The sequence below is a fragment of the Camelus dromedarius genome, chromosome 5, assembly GCF_036321535.1.
Source record: "Camelus dromedarius isolate mCamDro1 chromosome 5, mCamDro1.pat, whole genome shotgun sequence".
Lineage (NCBI taxonomy): Eukaryota > Metazoa > Chordata > Mammalia > Artiodactyla > Camelidae > Camelus > Camelus dromedarius.
Genome location: NC_087440.1, coordinates 91,975,813 through 91,995,794, shown reverse-complemented (window position 1 = coordinate 91,995,794; position 19,982 = coordinate 91,975,813). Strand labels below are relative to the sequence as shown.

Genomic DNA, 19,982 nt, shown 5'->3' with positions numbered 1-19,982 from the left:
TTTTGGATGGCAGATGGATGGAAATGGATGGGAAATGAGGATGAATGGTGGATGAATGGATTGATGGATAAATGAATGGCAAATGGGGTTTAGATGAACTGTGAATGGATGGTTACTAAGGAGGTGGTGGATGGATGTTTGAGAGTAGACATGATGACTGGATATAAATGGATGGATGGATGGATGGACAGGTGGACAGACTGAATGAGTACAGGACAGGTGAATAGATGGAGAAATGGTGGAGGGATGTGTTTGGGGTGTTTAATCAGAGAGATGGATGCTTGGCTCTGCATGATGCACACCGGGATGGATGGTGGTGAGTGAGTGGAGGATGGATTTGTTGGGGACAGAGTGGCAGAGGCTGAACGGGCAGGTAGATAGGTTGGGCATGGTAAACTGGATGATGGACAGTGGGCTTATGGGTGGTGGGGTGAATGGTGAGCTGATTATTAGGGGATGGGCTGGGAATCAATGGACACATGGATGGGGGAATCTGTGGGTGGTGGGAGACCAACAGATGGTGCATCATTGGTTATGGTTGATGGCAGGGGGAGGCCACTGGGTTCAGGATGACCCGGTGGCTGACAAGTGAATATGGAAGGATGGATGGAAGGGTAGATGATGGGGGAGAATGTTTAGATGGAGGACTGTGGGGGAAGGGGAACTACTCAGCACCTTCCTCCCTCCAGCTCACCCTGTCCTCTCCAGCATCCGCACCCATCCCTCACCTGCAGACCTCCCGTCATTAGCACGCCTCAGTCTGACTGGTCTCTTCTTCTCCCAGATACCAGATATTTCATCCAAGGAGGATGGGGCCCATCATTGGGGGCACTCTCACTGCCTTACACCCTGGGTGGGAACAGTGACTTCCCTGACTGGGAAAAAGGGAGTGAGCACACCAGCTCGTTCCGCCCTTTAACCTGGGTGGGATCGGGGTACCTGTTCTCAGTGACTCAGCGGTGCCAGAGCTGCCTGGGATGGGGAAGGTGGGTCTGCCTTGTCCTGAGCTTGGCTTTGGCCACATGTAGGGCTGACAGGAAGCGCCATACTCCATAGCAGTCAAGGAAGGCTTCCTGGAAGAGATAGCATTAAAGCAGAGACGGGAAGGATGAGGTCCCAGCTGCAGCCACAGGCTGGGTTGACTGTGGCAGAACAGGAGGAGTAGCGGCTGGTCTGCTGTGGGGTATGGGAGTACCCATATCTCTGAAAGGGGAATCCTTGAACAGAGGAGGGTCCAGCGATCAGAGGGTGGCCCAGAGAGGAGCTCCCCCACCCCTCCTTCCCCACAACTCTCTGGAGACAGAGCCACCCCCCAGGTTAGTCCTCCAGCTCCCTCTCCTGCACTTTTGTCCCTGACTTGGGCAGGTCCCTGCACCTCTCTGGGCCTTAATGTCCCTCTGGAGGGACTGAGGCTCCAACATGCATGGCTCAATTCCTGGACAACATGGGGTGGGGGCAGTGGGAGCATGGAGGGCAGCCCCCCTCAGAATGGCTTCCCTTTACTCAGGTGTCTGCACAGTCACCTCCCCAGAGAAGGCACCTTGGCCACACACAACCTCACCATCAAATCTGCCACCACGTGCCCTGTGGGGCCCATGGGGCTTTTTTCACACTCCATGTACCACCTGGAACATAGGAGATGCTCCAAAAATATTCATGAGAGGAAGGGGTGGCTGACACTCCCCCCAGGCAGGCAGGTCACCTCCCAGGCCCTGCAGCTCACACAGCCTCTGCCAGCCAGGGCTCAGGGACTTGGACCTGGGCCCCACCTTTTGACCTGTGGCTTCCCTACCAACCTCCGGATTTCTCTTTGGGCCTTTCATTCATCCACACACTTGGTGCCAGGCCTGCAGCGGGGCTGGGAGTACAGCCTCCTGGGTTTGAGGTTGGATGGGGAGACGGATGCTGGACACACGATGCTCCCTGGTTCTGGCCGGGCTCTGTAGAAGCATGAAGCATTCAGGGAAGGCTGGAGCGTGCTGGGAGGGTGTGCAGGAGCCCTTAAGGCAAGATGGCCAGGGCAGGCCTCTGGGAGGAGGTGACACTCCACTGAGACCTGGGAAATCTACAGTAAGAGGAAATAGCAGGTGCAAAGGCCCTGAAGCAGGAGCATGAGCAAGGCTTCAAGGAGGGTGAGAAGACCACATGCGTAAGGTGAGGCCGGGGCAGTGCTAAGGCCATGCTGGTGCTGGAGGCTGGGTTTCACGTGTGTGAGAGGGAGCCCAGGAAGATGTGGGCTGGGGGGCTCGTCACCTGGCTTGGCCAGGGCTGAGCGGGCCACCCATCAGCAAGGGGGGTCAGGTGGGCACCTCTGGTTGTCCAGCATGGGTGTGGACAGGCTAGGGTGCAGGTTTGGATGCTGTAAGGCTCCACAATTCTCTCAGCCTGTTTCATCCTTCACCTGCAAAGCCAGCTGGCGGTGGCCCTCCCAGGGCAGCAGGACGAGGAAGATGCTCTGCCCCAGGACACTCCACCCCTTTTCCGTCTGCAGACGATGGGACAGGAGGACAGCAGTGGGGTGCTGACCTGGGAGCTGCCCCGAGCAGGTCGCTAAACCCCCCACCTTGGGGAGGCTTCTCGCGAGGGTCTACTCGGGCCTGCACTGTCCCACCTGCCCTCTCCTGCCCTCCCCGGTGGGAGGTTTAATTTGTCGCCTGCCCCTTTGTACCAAGGAGAACTTCGTTGGGGGAACTTCACAGGCCTCTGGGTTTAGAAGAGCCACAGTGGAGTCACGGATGCTGTCTGGTGCTCCAAACCCTTGCTGTCACCCTCGGGACTGGCTGGGCCAGGACCAGCGAGTGGACGAGGCTCAGGCCACATGAGGGCAAAGTTTGAGGGCTGCCCACAGTGGGGCTGGGCCATATGTATCAACAAGGTGCCCAAGCCCCAAACTCCACGGGGGGTGGGAGCCTTCTGGAGCCCAGGGCCTTGGCCACCATGTGGTCCCTCACTCCCAGGGCACCTGTCCCTGGTTGGAGGCCTCTCAGCTGAATGACCTGAAGCCAGGTCCGGGACCCGGCCATCCTGCTAGCTGGCCGAGGTCCCCACAAGGTGTTTACCTCTAGGTGTGTGGCCACCACTGGCTAAGCACATGCCCCCGCCATCCACAGAGCACTTTTCCCCTGGCATCATGCCACCCCAAGACTGCCTGGGCGCACAGGCTGATGTCAAACCCAGGGACCTGGCCGGGGGCTCTGCCTACAGCTTCTGACACCCCACGTGGGGCCAGCCTTCTCCTGGCCCTCAGCTCCAAGCCGTGTCCCCTGGGCCTGGCGGGGACAAGTGGCTCATGGGTTTCCGAGCTCTGCCTCGTCAAGGCCTCACCTAGAGTCCAGGGTCACCTGGGAGCAAGGATAGAGCCTGCAGGCTCGAGGTCACTCAGAGCTTCCCCAACCTCTAACTTCTGCCCTAGTGGCCCAGGCCCAGGACGAGGCCTCGGGGGCTGAAGCGCTCCAGGGACGCAGGCCCGCCGCTCCTTTGCAGGGTCGAGGCGCTTCTCCTGTCCGGCCTGGGTTGTCCTGGTGGTGGTGGTGGTGGTGGTGATGGAGGTCGCTGGTGTGGGATTTAGATTGAATGGATGTGCATCTTCAGGAAGCTGGAAACATGGCCCGTGTGGTCCCAGCACCGCCACATGCGCAGATCCGAGCGCCACCGCAAACGGGCCACGCAGGAGAAAGTAGAGCGCAGGGCTGGCTTCCGGGCCGCGCCCCCTCCTCTCCAGGCCGAGCTTTTCCTACTGAGATCGGCCCCGCAGGGGACGGGTGTCCCTGGCAAGAGCAGGTGGACTGGGATTCCAGGCACACGCCCCGGCTCGGTCCTGGGTGCCTGGGGCAGGGGCGGTTCTGCTTCTGATGCAGCGGGGACACGGCGGCGGCCCTTGTGTGGGCTGGTGGTGGCTCCTGTGGCCCGGCTCGGTCAAGTCCCCAGCTCACCCAGGGGTCTGCTTCACTGCAGGGCTCAGCCCCTGTGCCGAGCGGAGGGAGGCGTGATGGTCACAGTGGGCAGCCTGACCCTCCCAGGCCAGGGTCACGGCCACCCCGGGCCCCAGTGTGGACTCCAGGGACAGAGGCCAAGTCTCCATCCGTCAGAGCACCCCCCTCCTCACCACGCCCGCTCCTGCCGCTGCCCAGAGCCCCGTGTCTCCCTCGGGGTGGGGGGGGGGCGCCCTTCTTCCTGGGGGTCATTGACAGTCTCCCGTCCTCTTGGCCTCAGTGACATAAACTCCCGAAGTCTGAAAGGAGAGGACCTGGTTTCTGAAATCCGCTGAGCGGCCCCTCCAGGGGAGCTGGAGACCCCGGCACACAGGGCTCTGAGCGCAGCTGGCTCCGGCCCGGGCCGCCCTCCCGTCAGAGGCGCTGTCCACACTGGGCCGCCCGAGGTCTCGCTTAGTGCCGGGGAGATGGGCGGAGTGCAAGGGGCACGTGCCCTTGGGACACCCAGACACAGGGACTGACCCCGCATTAGTAATCCCTGGAGGCCACAGACCCCTGGTGTGCTCCCCGGCCTAGAGGGGTGGCAGAAACAATGACAGTGAGGAGCCAGGCCCTGGGGCCCTGGCGGGGGAGTGACTCTTGGGGGCTTGTTCCTGGGCTGCCCCTTCCTGCTGCCCAGTGGGCCGCACATGGAGGCCCGGGCCTCTCCCCTGGGTTCTGGCCCCAGGCGGTGACTTGAAGAACGGGTGAGGCTGAGCGGGGCTGCGGTGCTGGCACCTGAAGGAGCAGGGACAGTGGGGGCAGGGCTGAGCGGTTTTCCAGGGTCTTTCCCCTGCTTTGCAGTGTGGAAAGCAGCCCCCACGCCTGGTAATTTGGGGGAAACTCGCAGGAGACGCAGGGCTTCCTGCTGCTGGGCCTGACCCACACGACCACCTGGGGAAATACAAGACCCGCCCTGCTGGTGCTGTGTCGGGCAGGAGCCGTGCTGGCTCCGTGTCCCGCCGTCGCCCCACTGGGAGCTGCTGCCCGAGCCCCCACAACCACCCGCAGTGTCAGCGCTGGTGTGGCTTTTTAAGAGCCCCCTAGTTTCAGAAAGGAGGTAGATACTGTCCTTCCCTCTGACAGACAGGAACCCCGAAGTCCTACAGCCAAGAAAGTGGTGGAACTGGGAGGGGACCCCAGCTCTGCGGGCCCCACCAGGCGAGGGAGGGGCCCTGGCAGGAGGGAGGGCCTGGAGCCCAGAGCCCAGGGCCACGGCCATGTGGCCGCACCGGTGAGTCAGTGTGATAAAGACACCCAGACTCCTTAGTCAGATTTATTTTCTCTAATAAGACCGTTCAGCATTTCAGAGTTCTGCATTCTACACTCTTACAAACGTCAGTTATTAGCATCAGAAACATAAAAACATTGCAAGACCTCAAAACACAAATAAATACCAAATAAAACCATACACAATAAACAGTAAACAAAAATAGAAAACATAATAATGCTGTCGGGAAATCAGACATGTTGTTAGCCTGCAGGAACAACATGATTATTGCTGAGCAATAACTTACACTGTCTTTTTGTGGGTTTTTTTTTCTTAGAAGAGCAGAAAAACACGGGACGTGAATCACTGGTCACAATCACTTGGACGTCAAGATGGGTCCTCACAGCGAGTGGTTACTACAGACGGCAATTTTTAAAACAGGCAGGTTAAAAATACAGAGTCAACTGAGAGATTGGCCTTCTTTGGTCTTTGTTTTGGGTAACAGAACTGAACGAAGAGGTGTGTCGTCAGAGAAAGAATCAATGCTGAAAACACCACACGATCGTCTACGTGGATTCACACACTCCCTTTCCCACAGAGGTTACTCTCCAGACAATTCTCACAGAGATCCTTGGAAAGAACGCCAGCTTCTGTGTTTACCAACTGAGTCATTGAGTTTGCTGTTGAAGGTTATCTCACGTGTCGGGGCACTGAGTTATGAACCAACCGGCACTGCCTGCGGGCGCGGTGCAGCCCCCCGGACCCCACCCGCGGACTGAGATGCAGCGGCAGCGGCGGAAATGAAACGCAAGCGCAGCTCGTCCCACTCGGGCCTCCACAGATGGGCCCAACCACCTGCGGACCCAGGTCGCCCCAGGCCGCCCGGCTCCCCGGTGACAACCGGCACCGCCCGGCAGACAGGAGTGATGCCCAGGTCACCTGCCGACGCGGGAGCCTCACCCTGACCTCGTCTGATGCAGACCCTAGTGGACACATTCTACTTTGGAGAAAACAGAACCATTGAGATTTGCAAACAGAGGACAGGGCCACGGTCTCGGGCTGAGAAGTAGGTTGGGTGAGAGATCCCTCATCTCACAGACGCGCACAAAGGCAAAGGGGCTCCTGGAACTCCCCCAGGGCTGCTTTGCGGACTGGTCAGTAAAGATCGGGACCACAGCCCTTTCACAGCTCTGCCTGCGCCCTTCTCAGCACTGGCAGCTACCGCAAGCAGAGGGAGGCGTTCGGAGGGCCGCGGTGCGGGCAGAGGCCCCGCGAGGAGTCTGATCTCCTGACCAGGCCTATGAAGACCAGCAGAGATGCTGTGGCCGGAAGGTTTGTGCCGGACACACAATCACGGTCACTCCTTTGGGAGGAGGAGGGGGCCCTGGCTGTTGGAGGTGGTGAGCCCCTCTGGGTGCGCTTGGGGTCCTGCTCTCTCCCCGCTGCCATGGGCTGAGAGGAGATGACCCACCTCGGGACCCTGCTGTGTGTAAGGGTCTGTCCGGCCACCCTCTCCTCAACCCGCTGCTGCCCACTGGCTGCAGGATGCCAGGCCTGCCACCGGCGACCATCCCCACGACACTGAGAGTGAAGGGGGCGTTGACTGGGACGCGTGGCCCTGGGTGGCTGAGGACCCAGGAGGAGACCAGCTATCTAGGAAGGGGCTGCCCTGACCTGGCCACGGTGGCCACAGGGCAGGTGGATGCCCCCTAGAGTTGGCCGGCACCTGGAGGGCCTGGTGAAGGTGGCCACCACGGAGCGCTAGGCTTCCGCAGCCAACAGCCCCCAGGGGCCCCGGGCAGGGGTGGCTACAGGAGGGAGGGAGGGAAGGAGCTGCCTGGCCAAGAGCCTCCCGCTCGCACGGTGGCTGGCATCTGGGGCCAGGCTGGGAACCGGAGGAAGGCGGCCCTGCTCGCCCTCCTGTATGGCGAATGCCCACCTGACTTGCTCTCTGGAACTGGCACCCCATCTCGTGCAACAGGTCATCAGATGCTGGACAGGAATCCCTGCTTGTGTCCAGTGTCACCTACAGACCCGGGAACCGATCCCAACTGCAAAAAAGGCCCAGGTGAGCTGCTCCAGCCACCCTCCTCCGCCTCCCGCCCCCACCCCCAGTGCAAGCTGCCCGGCCCGGCCCGGCAGGCTGGCCTGGGCTCCGCAGACACGGGCTGACTGGGGAACAGGATGCCGCACGAGCCCCTGGAAGGTACTAGAGCGGTTTTGGTCCACGGGGAACTTCGCCACTTTTGTAAACAAAAAAGTGCGCCCACGCGCACCACGGCTCAACCCTTTGCTTGTCCCTGGGGCCCTGGCATGTGGAGCACCAAGCAGCAGATGGGGAGATGAGGGGCCGCGTCCTGCAGGAGCTGCCCCCTCGTGTGCATGGAACAGTGGCCATGAGGCCATCGACCCCTATGTCCACCGTCACCAAGCCACAGCATGAAGCTCCCACCATGTCACAGCCTCATGGAGGGGTGGTGGTGGCACCAGCTCCTGAAGCCGGGTCCCAGGGGCTTCTGCGGGGGGGGGGGGGGCGTGTGGCCAGGGTGGCCCAGTCACTCCCACCAGAAGGGGTACTGGAAAAGTACCCCCTCCAAGGGACAGATGCTTCCAGAGTGGGTTTCAGCCCAGGGGAAAGAGGTGTTTTGTTTTTCACCAGATTAATGTGTTGCTTCTCCTAGATGTGTTAACACTGTCCATACTTTTAGTGAAGGGGGAGGAAGTTGCAGGGAGGTCCCTGTTGGTAACCCCTGGCCTCAAGAAAGCCCTCTGAGGCCAGGGGGGACTGCTGGGTGTATCCCCTCCTCCGGGTCCCCAGGGCAGAACCCAGGGCAAGGCCCGGAGGAGGTCGGAACACCTTCGAGGGAGCAGCGGTCCGCAGCACCTGCAGGAAGTCTTCCTCTCTGAGTGGGGACACCCGACTCCTCACGGGGCAGAACTGATGACACTGATTGGCCCTCAAAGCAATCCCGGGGGGCGGGGGTGGTGGTGAAGACAGCGGAGCGTCTGAACTGCTGGAGGGCGCAGCAGGTGCTCGGAACCCATGAGGTCACTTATGGAAGCTCGGGGACAGCGTTGGAGAGGAGGGCGCTTCCAGCAGGCACTGGGGCGAAGGCACACCCAGGGCAGATGGCAGCACCAGAGACACGGTGGGCCAGCGGGCACCCACCCGGCCGTCCCTGCTCGGCCACGGGGGAGCCCGAAGGCAGGCAGTCTGTGGCGCGCGGCCCAGCCGGCCAGTCGTGGGCGCGCCTTGCAGATGAGTGGCACAGATGCGGCGGTCCACACACACTGGCTTTGCCTAAGAAGCACCCGTCAGTGTAGCACCCATCAGTGTGAGAGCACCCGTGGGGCGTGGTGCGCAGCAGGGCACAGGAGCAGGGCCCCGTCCTGTCACAGTGGGACCATCGGGAGAAGGTAAACAGGGCGAGGAGTGCCGTCTGGGCGGGGCACAGGCTGGGACGGCAGGGCCCAGGGCCACCCTTCCCGAGAGAGGGTGGCCTCGGACGCCTGTCGCCCAGCCTGGGCGGCCCCAGAGCGCGGTGTCTGGAATGCTCAGGGGCTCCGCTCGGGGCCGGGGCGCCCACCGCCCGGGGCCGCGCTTCTCCCCGACTCCTGCCTGCACTGGGACCAGGGCCGAGAGACTGGGAATCCATGACAATTAAGCAGTGGGGGCTCCAGGAGCTGACAAGGGGCCTGGCTTCCTGAGCAGGTGCAGGGCTGAGGGCCCTTGAGTGGTCAGGAGAAAAGTCTGGTTAAACCATCACCTTCCGGAGTCACCGTGAACACAAAGCTGGGGTCGAGAAGCAGCATGTCACATCTAAGGCACATGAACAGCACGCCACCACCTCTACACAAGCTGTCAGCACGTGCGGGACGCGACAGAACGGAGATGCGTCTGCTGTGGCCCCTTCAGCACGAGTCACCTGCCCACCCCCGGACACTGGACACTGAAGGTCGGTGTTGTCAGCAATAGAGAGCTTGTCTGAACAAATGGGGCAGAATTTTAAAAACCTACAGGATTTTGTTTAGAACTCCAAAGTTCAACTAATGCCCTATTTTAGGGTGAAAACAATTATAAATCTGAAAATGATGCACAGCATCCATGAGCGATTCTCCTTTCATAGTAATTTTGAAGTAGTGTCAGTAACTACGACAGAGATTGAAGGTTTACACATTTCTAACGAGAAATAACAGCAGATTGAATGTCCTCCTTCCTATCACAAGTGATAACCAGTGTTTGATATTTTACATTTTCTTCCAAGAAATATCAGTCTATCAACGTTTTGAAATAAAATGTTTGCAGTTACAATTATCTTAGAACTTTAAATTAAAAAATGATTCTGAATTTAGAGACTTCCAAAAAAGACCTAGGTGTATACTTCAGGGTCTTCTGACAAACAAATTATTAAAACAGAGACCAGATGAGGCCTTAAAAATAGACAATATACTATATTTGAAACAAGATTGCACTCTTGAATTTTAGAATGAATATATCAGAATTGCATTATTATTTCATAAATTCTTCTTTTACTTAACATGCTGACATGTCCAGCTATCCCCAGGTGTGTGTGTGTGTGTGTCTGTGTGTCTGTGTGTGTTGTGTGTTCTTTTTTTGGTGTTCAAGTTTAAGGAAGAAAAATGATGGTTCTTTTCTTTAGCATATATGTTTTCAATTAGATCTTTTGAAATGAAAATGAAAACCTTCTCTGACAGCAGTATTTATCTCGTAGAAGGATAAATAATCCCGCCGGCCCGAGGCCGCCTTCTGCCGCTTCCTCCGCTCCACAAGGTCCTTTTCTGAGCGCGAGGACCTCAGTGGAGACAGCAGAGCCCCCAGAGGAGTTGCCTTCTGCTCGATCCACCTTCCCAGTGACTCGTCAGGGGTCAGGCAGATCCGAAGTATCCACTATGACCTTAATAAAAATGGTATCATCTTTAATATATGTCCCGTTTTCCAGCACAGTTTGGGCCACAAAGACTGGGCAGCCAGAGGCAATATTCATCTCCCCGGTGGGCTTCTTGAAGCTGCTGCTGTTGGGGTCCGGCTTGAACGCGTCTCCCAAGTGGCGCCGGGAGGACCCCTGATCCATCAGCATGAGTGTCACTTTCTGCTTGAACGGCCAGGGGAGCAGAGCGTCGTATTCTCCGCGCATGATGACGAAAAACAGCGACAGGTGCGTCCCCTTGCCCATCCCGTCCCCGTTCAGGTAGACCCTGGCGCACATCTTGTAGCCGAAGTAGCCGGTGTAGAAAGGCTGGCTGTAGAGAGACAGGGTCTTGCCCATGACGGCCTCCTGCTTCCGCCGCTTGTAATCCCGGATCTTCCAGATAAGCACGCCGTTGTAGCTGGCGGTCTCCAGGACCTGGAAGCGCAGGTCCATGTCGGCCAGGCGGATGTCGTGGACGCTCAGCATCTGGTCGTGCCGGCTCAGCTGGGACTCCAGCAGGCCTGCGGCAGGCGAGGAGAGACGGGGTGCAGGAGACACGTAACTATCCCAGAGGCTGGGGAAGCTGGTCCCCACCAGCGTCTGGACTAAACGACCTGAACTCACTGTGGCTGCTGGGCGGAGAGGGACGCGTGACATGCTGATGCCCTGAAACACAGGCCTCGGATCCCCCAACACCCATGGCCATGCCTGCTGAGAGGCGACGCCCTGGGGGGCCCAGGCCTCTGTGTCACGGGCACCTCATGGCAGGGTCAGGCAGGGGGCCATTGCCCACGGCCCCCTTGGAGCCCCGCCAGGGGCAGGGCTGGCCGCCTTCTTGCTCACATCTCCCCCCCCTTCAGCCTCCACACTGGGAGTCACCCATGCCCCGTCCAAGTCTCAGCTGCTCCTCCCTCCACTCCATGTCCTTGGCCAGTTTTTAATCCAGCCCCACATGCATTATGATAATATCTGTTCTTTTTCCCTATTAATCCTTCTCATGCAAATATTCAGAATATTCACTCAGCGCCTGAGGTGGCTGGCCCTAGTACGCATCTAATATCAGAAACACACTGTCATCCTCTGTCCCCTGGGCCTCCGTGAGCATGGCCGGGAGCACCCCAGCCAGCAGCCCCTGCCCTCAGCCTGGCGTCCACCCCACGCTGCCTCTGCCACGCTGGCCTTGCCTGCATGGAGGGGACAAGTCTAAGTGGGAAGCGTTTCTGTCTCTACCAGAGGCATCTCAGCAGGAACACGCTCACCCCGGCAGGCGCCTGCCCGAGACTGCAAAGCTCCGTTCTGGCCTCACGCCCACTTCCCTCACCAGGTCGAGCCCTGGCACTGACCTGGCCCGGGAGCAGCCAGGCCCAAGGCCCCTGTCGCAGGTCCTCCAGGCCCGCGCCGCTGCGGCCTGCCTGCCCTCACCTGTGTTGCGGGCGGCCTGCCCTGCGCTCTTGTCCACGCTCTCCAGCTCGGTCACTCGGCTCTGCAGGGACTCCACGCTGCTCTTCACGCTGTCCGCCTCCTCCCAGCTCTGCCGGAAGGGACGGATCTCCTTGTCCAGTTCTTTCAGCTTCTCCGCTTGGCTGTCTATGACTCGCTTCCAAGCCAAAGGCGGCAAAAGGTGAAACATGGTTAGAGCCTTCTGGGGACGGGACGCCACTACCTGAAAACACCTGCTGCCCAGGGACAGAGCTGTCGGGGTGGGCCCCGCCCGGGAGCCCTGTGCCAGTGCATACCGGCATCTCATCCGACGCCCACAGGACTCTCGGGGGACACAGGTGCCGAGGTCCCTAGTTCCCAGGAGGAGACTGAGACACAGAGAGGCCTCACCTACCAACTGCAGAGCCACAATGCTGTCTGAGAGTCTCAGTTCAGGATCCTGGAGTTGCATCCAGCAGTCCTGTCTGAAGGCCTCTGTCCCCTACAGGACTGAGGCCTCCAGCAGGGGCCAAACTATGTGGACCCCCCCTAGCTGGCTGCCTGGCCCAGGGCCAGAGTGGCCGTGCTGTCTCTGAGGCTGCAGAGAGCATCCCAGGACCCTACCTGAGTCCCAGGAGAGAGAGCTGCCACCACCCTGCCCTCCCTGGCGCCAGTCTTCAGGCCCGGGTGCCGCCCAGGGGCAGAGCCTGTGGGAGTGGGGCTCTGCTTCCTCCCTGCACTCCGGGCTCAGTGCCCGTGCCCACAGGGGCAGAGAAACCCTGCTGATGAACACGTGGCAGTTGACAGCCAGGCTTGATTTTAGGAGTCTTAATTTGAATAATTCAGAAACCCCCTTTTCCAGAAGCACATGACTGCCACATGTGGACCAGGAACAGGAGGGAAGGGCCTGGTGCTCCAGCTCTGGTGGCCCCGTCTGTCTAAAGGACGGTTTGCCCACTTGTTAGATGAAGCCAAGGACCAATGGAGTTTTCACTTCTAGGAAGAATCTGCATTTTTGAAATAAAGCTCCTGGAGTCTGGGTAGGTTAGCCCCTGAAGCTGAGAACTGACTGCAGGCCGCGCAGGGGAGAGCCCCAGGGGCCGGCCAACCTCACTTCTCCTTTTCAAGCCTATTTTTAAACACTTAGGTTTCAGCACCTAATAACCGTGAAGGAACAAACATGGCAGCCTTGGGTTCGTTTTTTGGTGTAAAAGTACAGTGTTAATCTTCCTCTTCTTTCCAAGAAACCCTGACATTAGCTAACATTTAAAAGGCATAAAGATTTCTTTAGAGAACACTCCTTTCTACACTGGCATCACTTTATTTTTAAATACACATGGCTAGAGACATAGGGCATTGGTTCACAAAATCTGTTTTCTGGAGCAGCACTATTGACTCTGACAAACACCCAAACCCGTAACGTTCTCCCCACGGCGTCTGTCCTCGTCCTCCACCTGCTCACACGACACGACAGACTGAGCCCACGTGGGTCCCAGTGAGTCCAAAAGGGCAGTTAATGAGAACTGAAACAATCACGGGCAGTTCTGAGAGTGGGCGCTGTGAGCTGGGGCCGCGGTGCAGGGTGGCCCAGGACAAGCCGCTCATCACTCCCGAGCCACCCCTAGCCTGCGGCTGGTGACGCGCACGGGGACGGGGGCATGAAGGCACAGGCCATCCCGAGAGCAGGACCGCAAAGTCTGAATGCCAGCACGGCCGGACGACAGCCCAGGCACCGGAGTGCGCAAGCGGGTGCGGGGGCAGGAGGGGCCCGCGCGCGCGCGCGCACAGACACACACACATAGACACACACACACAGACACACAGACACACAGACACACACACACACACACACACACACACACACACACAGATGAGGGTCAACCAGTTACTTCACAGGCGCTTCTCACACAGCAAGGGAAGACGTGCTGTTTTCACCAGACCTTTCATTCGTATGAATGGGATGGTGTCAAAGCAGAATGCTGATCGCAATCACACTTCTGCTTAAGAAGCAGCAAATGTGAATTCATTCTCGAAGAGAGGTCTACACTCAGCCACTGCAGTGTTCCTATGAAAATACATCTTAGATGCAGGTGAGGATTTCATCTGAGAAAAGAATTCAAGAGCTGAGATAAAGGCACAGACTGCACACTACAGACCTAAGTCCTCTGCAGATCTGCTCATAGAAGTGTCACTGATCAGTCTCATGCACACGCACGTTAGGGCTTAAACCACCATCTCTCTGTCACTTCGCATCCCTGGGGTCACCGAGACAATGCAGGTGGGTCTCCTGGGCCCACCACGGGGCCGGCGGACAGAGCGCTGCTCACTCCAGTCCTGTAGACTCTCTGCCTGTGGGACGACCAGCTCACACAGTCCCTACTGACTACAGGCACATGGGAGCTAAGCTAACATCTAGGCTATCTTTTTAGAAAAACACATTCTTTAAAAAGTAAAATATTAAGAAACTACCCTTCCTTGGCCAGCAAGTGCAAACACGCTGTTTTGTTTTTTTTTTTTTAAAGTTGTAGTTGGTTTACAATGTTGTGTCCATGTCTGGTGCACAGCATCATGTTTCAGTCATACATGTACAAACATATATTTATTTTCATATTCTTTTTCACCACAGGCTACTACAAGATATTGAATATAGTTCCCTGTGCTCTACAGAAAAAATTTATTGTTTATCTATTTTATATATAGAATTAGTTTCTGCAAATCTCAAACTCCCAATTTATCCCTTCCCACTCCCTTACCCCTTGGTAACCATAAGTTTGTTTTCTATTATCTGTGAGTCTGTTTCTGTTTTGTAAATAAGTTCATTTGTCTTTTTTTTTTTTAGATTCCACATATGAGCGATCTCATATGGTATTCTTCTTTCTCTTTCTGGCTTATTTCACTTAGAATGACATTCTCCAGGGCCATCCATGTTGCTGCAAATGGCATTATCATTTTTTATGGCTGAGTAGTATTTCATTGTATAAATATACCACAACTTCTTTATCCAGCCATCTGTCAATGGACATTTAGGTTGTTTACATGTCTTGGCTGTTGTAAACAGTGCTGCTATGAGCATAGGGGTGCAGGTGTCTTTTTGAATTAAGGTTTCCTCTGGATACAAGCCCAGGAGTGGGATTGCTGGGTCATATGGCAGTTCTATTTTTAGTTTTTTGAGGAATCTCCACACTGTCCTCCATAGTGGCTGCACCAAACTACATTCCCACCAGCAGTGTAGGAGGGTTCCCTATTCTTCACATCCTCTCCAGCATTTATCATTTGTAGACTTTTAAATGGTGGCCATTCTGACTGGTGTGAGGTGATACCTCACTGCAGTTTGATTTGCATTTCTCTCATACTTAGCGATATTGAGAATTTTTTCATGTGTCTATTGGCCATTTGTATGTCTTCACTGGAGAAATGCTCGTTTAGGTCTTCTGCCCACTTCTGGATGGGGTTTTTTCTTGTTGTTATTAAGTTGTATGAGCTGTTTATATATTCTGGAAATGAAGCCCTTGTCAGTCTCATCTTTTGCATATATTTTCTCCCATTCCATAGGTTGTCTTTTTGTTTTGTTTATGGTTTCCTTTGCTATGAAAAGCTTGTAAGTTTAATTAGGTCCCATTTGTTTATTTTTGCTTTTATTTCTATTGGCTGGGTAGACTGCCCTAGGAGAACACTGCTAAGATTTATGTCAAGTAGTGATATGCCTATGTTTTCTTCGAAGAGGTTTATAGTGTCCTGTCTTACGTTTAAGTCTTTAAGCCATTTTGAGTTTATATGGTGTGAGGGAGTGTTCTAACTTCACTGACTTACATGTGGCTGCAGCTTTCCCAACACCACTTGCTGAAGGGACTGTCTTTTCTCCACTGTATATTCTTGCCTTCTTTGTCAAAGACTAACTGACCACAAGTCTGTGGGTTCATTTCTGGGCTCTCTATTCTGTTCCATTGACCCATATGTCTGTTTTTGTGCCAATACCATGCTATTTTGATTATTGTAGCTCTGCAGTATTGTCTGAAGCCCAGGAGGGTTATTCCTCCAGCTTCGCCCTTTTTCTTCAGTATTGCTTTGGCAATTCTGGGTCTTTTGTGATTCCATATAAATTTTAGGATTATCTGTTCTAGTTCTGTGAAAAATGTTCTGGGTAATTTGACAGGGATTGCATTGAATCTGTAGATTGCTTTGGGCAGTATGGCCATTTTAACAATATTAATTCTAATCCAAGAGCATGGAATATCCTTCCATCTCTTTAAGTCATTTTTAATTTCCTTAATGAATGTTTTATAGTTCTTTGCATATAAGCCTTTCACCTCCTTCATCAGATTTATTCCTAAGTATTCTATTTTTTTGGATGTGATTTTAAAAGGGATTGTCTCTTTGCTTTCCTTTTCTGGTATTTCATTGCTAGTGTAAAGAAATGCAACTGATTTCTGTATGTTAATTTTGTATCCTGCTACTGTGCCGAATTCTTTTATCAGCTCTAGTGGTTTTTTGTGTGGGGCTTTAGAGTGCAAACACACTCTTAAATTCCATTTCTTTTACCAACTCTGACTGCAACTCATCCATCCCACAGGAACTCTGCACTCTGTGTGGACTCCCACACAGCCCTGTCCCTGGGACCTGAGGGTCTCCTGGAGACTCAGGCGAGGGAGGAGACAGAGGGGACAGGTCTGCCATCAGCAAGGCGGTCCAACACCCAGGGCGAGGGGGCACCGAGGGGGCGGGCATGGGCGAGGGCTTCCCGGAGGAGGTGGTGTTTATGCTGACATCTGAGGTGTCTGAGGAGGGGCCAGAGTCAGGGAAGGAAGGGAGGAGAGAAGGTCCACGCCGCTGCAGACAGCGTGGCAGAGCCACAGAGGTGAACAGTGCCCAGTCACATAAGGCTTCCTGGGCCACTGTACAGCATTCAGGTAAACTCTTCTCCAGGAAACTGGAAGGTTTGACAAGGAGGAATTAGGTGCATGTGTGAGCCAGACTCTGACTGAAGAGGTGGAGGAGGGTCAGGAGGAACTGGAGAGAAAGCACCTCACTCGTGGCCAACACCCCCTGGCACGGACCCCATGGGCCCTTCAACCAGCGTTACTCAGAGACGGACAGTCCAGAATGTCTCCCATTGCCACAGACGCGGCCGGCCGACCCCACAGTGATAGAAAGACCACACTAAACATCACCTTTTGTGAAATCACCAAGTTGGACCTGATTTCCCATAAACCACTGAGAAACGGGCAACTGTCCTGAGGGGTTTCCAGCACCTCTTGTTCCCTTGACCCTGCACTTGAGGGACCTCAAGGTGGGCATCCAGCCCGACCTCTGTCTTGTCTTTGGATACGATCCATTTTCCTCCATGCTCTCCTTCCAAGGAGAAGGAGCTGGAGGACTCGAGGTGACTGACCGCCCCTCCCCAAGCTCGAGCAGCCTTGGGACTGGATCTTTCTCAAGCAGATCTCAGTAGCTTATCCAATCATGGAAGTTTTAAAATAAGAACCACACACAGTGGAATGACCAAACTCTCGATGAAAGTAAACGCAAGCTTTTCACACTGGAAGGGGGAACGGAGGAGACGAAGGCACACAGAGCCTCCAAGGGGTCCGACAAGTGCATCTATGACCTCATTATGTAAACTCTTAAACTTTTTTTTTGTTACAAATGAACCCACTACTTACTCATTCTTTCTTCTGTTGTTGGTATTTTTAACAAGAGGTTTTCTAGCATAACATTAATTTCCTTTCTACGCACCCCTCTGAGCCCTGGGCCAAACACAACAGCCATGCTGCCAACATCCTGAACTGCTCACCAGACAGCAGCGCAGGTCTCTATCTGGACCGTCTGACCAGCACCTCCACGGCCTCAGCAAAGCCCCAGGGACGTCAGGCAGGAGCCTTGTTGGCGTTTTATGAGACCCTGTACTTTTCTTGGCTCAGCTCAATACTCATGACTTGTATCTTTTCTACTACAAACTAATGTTCCACTGTGTTTTTCTTCATCTCTGGTCAACTACAAAGTTTAACACAAACAAAATTAATTTAACAAATCCCTGTGCAATTCAAGGCACGAGGACTACTCTCAGTGTTAAAACGGGAGGAGGGACAGCCTCCAAGATGCCGTGGCTCTGAGTTGTCAGACATTCATTCTCTCTTCTGATCACTCGGGGACACAGGCCGCTGAGCACAAGCACGGAGAGGCCCTTTCGGCAACGTGAGTGACTCCTGCGTGGGTGTGGCGGGCCCGGGAGTCACTACAGGGAAGGCCCACGATGAGGGAGCGAGGGCGCAGGTGGCGTCTGCACGAGCGGCAGGCGGCAAGTATCTAACGGAAACCCGTGCTGACGACAGAAAGGGGGGCCACGTCTCCGTCAGGCCTATCTACACAGTCACCTTTCCAGAGCAGCAGAGTTCATGTGTGTGTTCCGGACGTACCTTTGGGTCACTGCGGTGAAATACAGTGACGGTCAGTATGTGTGTCACTGGAAGATGCAGAACAAAATAGTCTGGCTTCACTTTAGGAAGTGAAATTTTACACACAACTACCCATGAACGACATGAAATCTGACAGAGTAATAAGAACAGCTAATTTTTAAAAACATGAGCTCTTTGTCTTATCTCACCAACAATGAACCAGAGGCCCAGAGCAGAGGGGGCGGGAGAAGGCGGTGGAGAGGCGTGGCGGCCGCCCAGGCTGGCCCGCAAACCCAGGCCGCCTTCCCCGAATTTCACTTATGCAGAAGAAATGAGTTTCCTTGTTTGACAAAGTTCAGGACTTTTGCTCAAATGTCTCCCAGAGAAAGTCCTGGAGGAGAACACGTGTGTCCCCTTCCACCCAGCCATAATCTTAAACTTCTTACCTGTAAATGAAGTATTTTGGATTCGTTATTCCGAAGCATTTCCTTCTGTCTCTCAATTTCAATTTCAAAGCTGCATATCTGGTTGTGCAGACTTTGTATGCTCTTGTTTTTTTCCACACTTTCATTCTGCAGCAAGGAAACCTGAAAGAGAAATTCGTCTGTTAAGCAAACAAAAAGTGGTTTTAACATGAATTACTAACAATTATAATGATGGTAATTAAACTTTTACAATATAGGCCTTCTACCCACTTAGTGGAAGGAGTTCCAGGGGAAAAAAAAAACCCTTCAGACAGGAGATGGAGTCTGGTAGCTCAGTCTGGTAGCCTGCAGCTCCCAGTCCCTCCAGCAGGTAAAGACGAGGCAGAGTGCGGCAGCCGGCTGACCCGGAGAACGCTCGTTACAGCTGCTGCTGGAAACTCATCAATCTTTTACCTGAGTGGTTTTCTCACTTTGACCAGGAGACACAGCAGCAAACACACTCACACCTCACTTCACGTGTGCGTGTCCCTAAGACCGCACAACCAGCCTTGCCCTGCTCACTCAGCGCACCCTGATGTTTCCTGTTTTATTCTATTTCACTTTAAAGAGTGCTAGCTGCAACCCACTAAATTATTCACAGCCACCAGCGGGCCACGCCCGCCCTTTGGAAAGCTCTCAACGTAAAGGGGGCGCACGCGAGAGCCAACAATCCCACAGGAGCCCCGGTGAGCCGCTCAGGCCCGGCCAGCAGCCTCCCACAGGGAGGTGAGCGCACGCAGCTCGCCCAGCCGGCCCGGGACGCCTTCCTGAATCTCCGCACACCCACCCGCGGCCACGCCAGTCCAGGGAGGGGCCTGCTGAGGCAGCCCCAAGCCCACCCTGGGCTTCTTCAAGTTCCTTTCTGAAAAGTAAGTCGCTCCCGAGAACCAAGTCACATCGTCTTGAAAGCCACCAGGGCGAGGAGTCGAGAGGGACCCAACAAGGCTTCCTCCCACACGGGGCCCCGGGGCACCGGCCCTGGGGGAGGCTGCCTCTGCCAGCAGCTGGCCCCGGCCACGCCGGGGCCCCGTGACGCACGGAACGCCACAGCCCTACTCGGACGTGTTCCTTGAACACCTCCAGCACCTGAAGACTCTCCTGGCTGTGCTCACGGCCTGCGGGCACCTCAGGACAAGCCTGGGTGAGACAAATAACTGATTCCTGGCCCCGTCCCTTTGAGGCACCAGCCTAAAGACAGGTGTCCTCACAACACTCAACCAGCTCAGGAAGCCGCGCCTTTGGCTCCAGTCACAGTCTATTTTATTTTATAACAAACATGGATTTACTAAGAAATACAAACCTGGCAATACATACTTCGCTCTCCTAGGATTTTACTCAGCACAAATGGACTTTCCTTCTTAAAATGCAATGGTGCACATGCCACAACCTCCACCCGTGATCAACCTGCACGCACCCGCCTGGGGCACACGGAGCGCGCAGCGGTGTTTGTGCCTTTTCCAAAGTTACAATTCACTCACTCCCACCTGCCAAAGACGGACACAACTCCCGGCTCCTTGTTCTCACCCGCAAAAGGAGACACCATGCACAAAAGCCAACCTTTTCGATAAAAGTCGCAGTGGTATCTCCAAAACCAA

At 55.2% G+C, this 19,982-nt stretch overlaps 1 protein-coding gene across 7 annotated transcripts in view; it reads right to left on the bottom strand.

Annotated features, from left to right (window-relative positions):
• Nucleotides 1-5,422: 5,422 nt before the first annotated feature.
• The window catches only part of TRAF3 (TNF receptor associated factor 3), a 105,379-nt gene continuing 90,819 nt past the window's right edge, over nt 5,423-19,982 (bottom strand). For all 7 annotated transcript variants that reach the window (XM_064486276.1, XM_064486275.1, XM_031454376.2 and 4 more), the window contains 3 exons: nt 18,370-18,510; nt 11,535-11,709; nt 5,423-10,633 (listed from right to left, as the gene is read on the bottom strand). In XM_064486276.1, the coding sequence (XP_064342346.1) occupies nt 10,062-10,633; nt 11,535-11,709; nt 18,370-18,510 (888 nt within the window). In that variant the 3' untranslated portion in view covers nt 5,423-10,061. The remainder of the gene's footprint in view (nt 10,634-11,534; nt 11,710-18,369; nt 18,511-19,982) is intronic.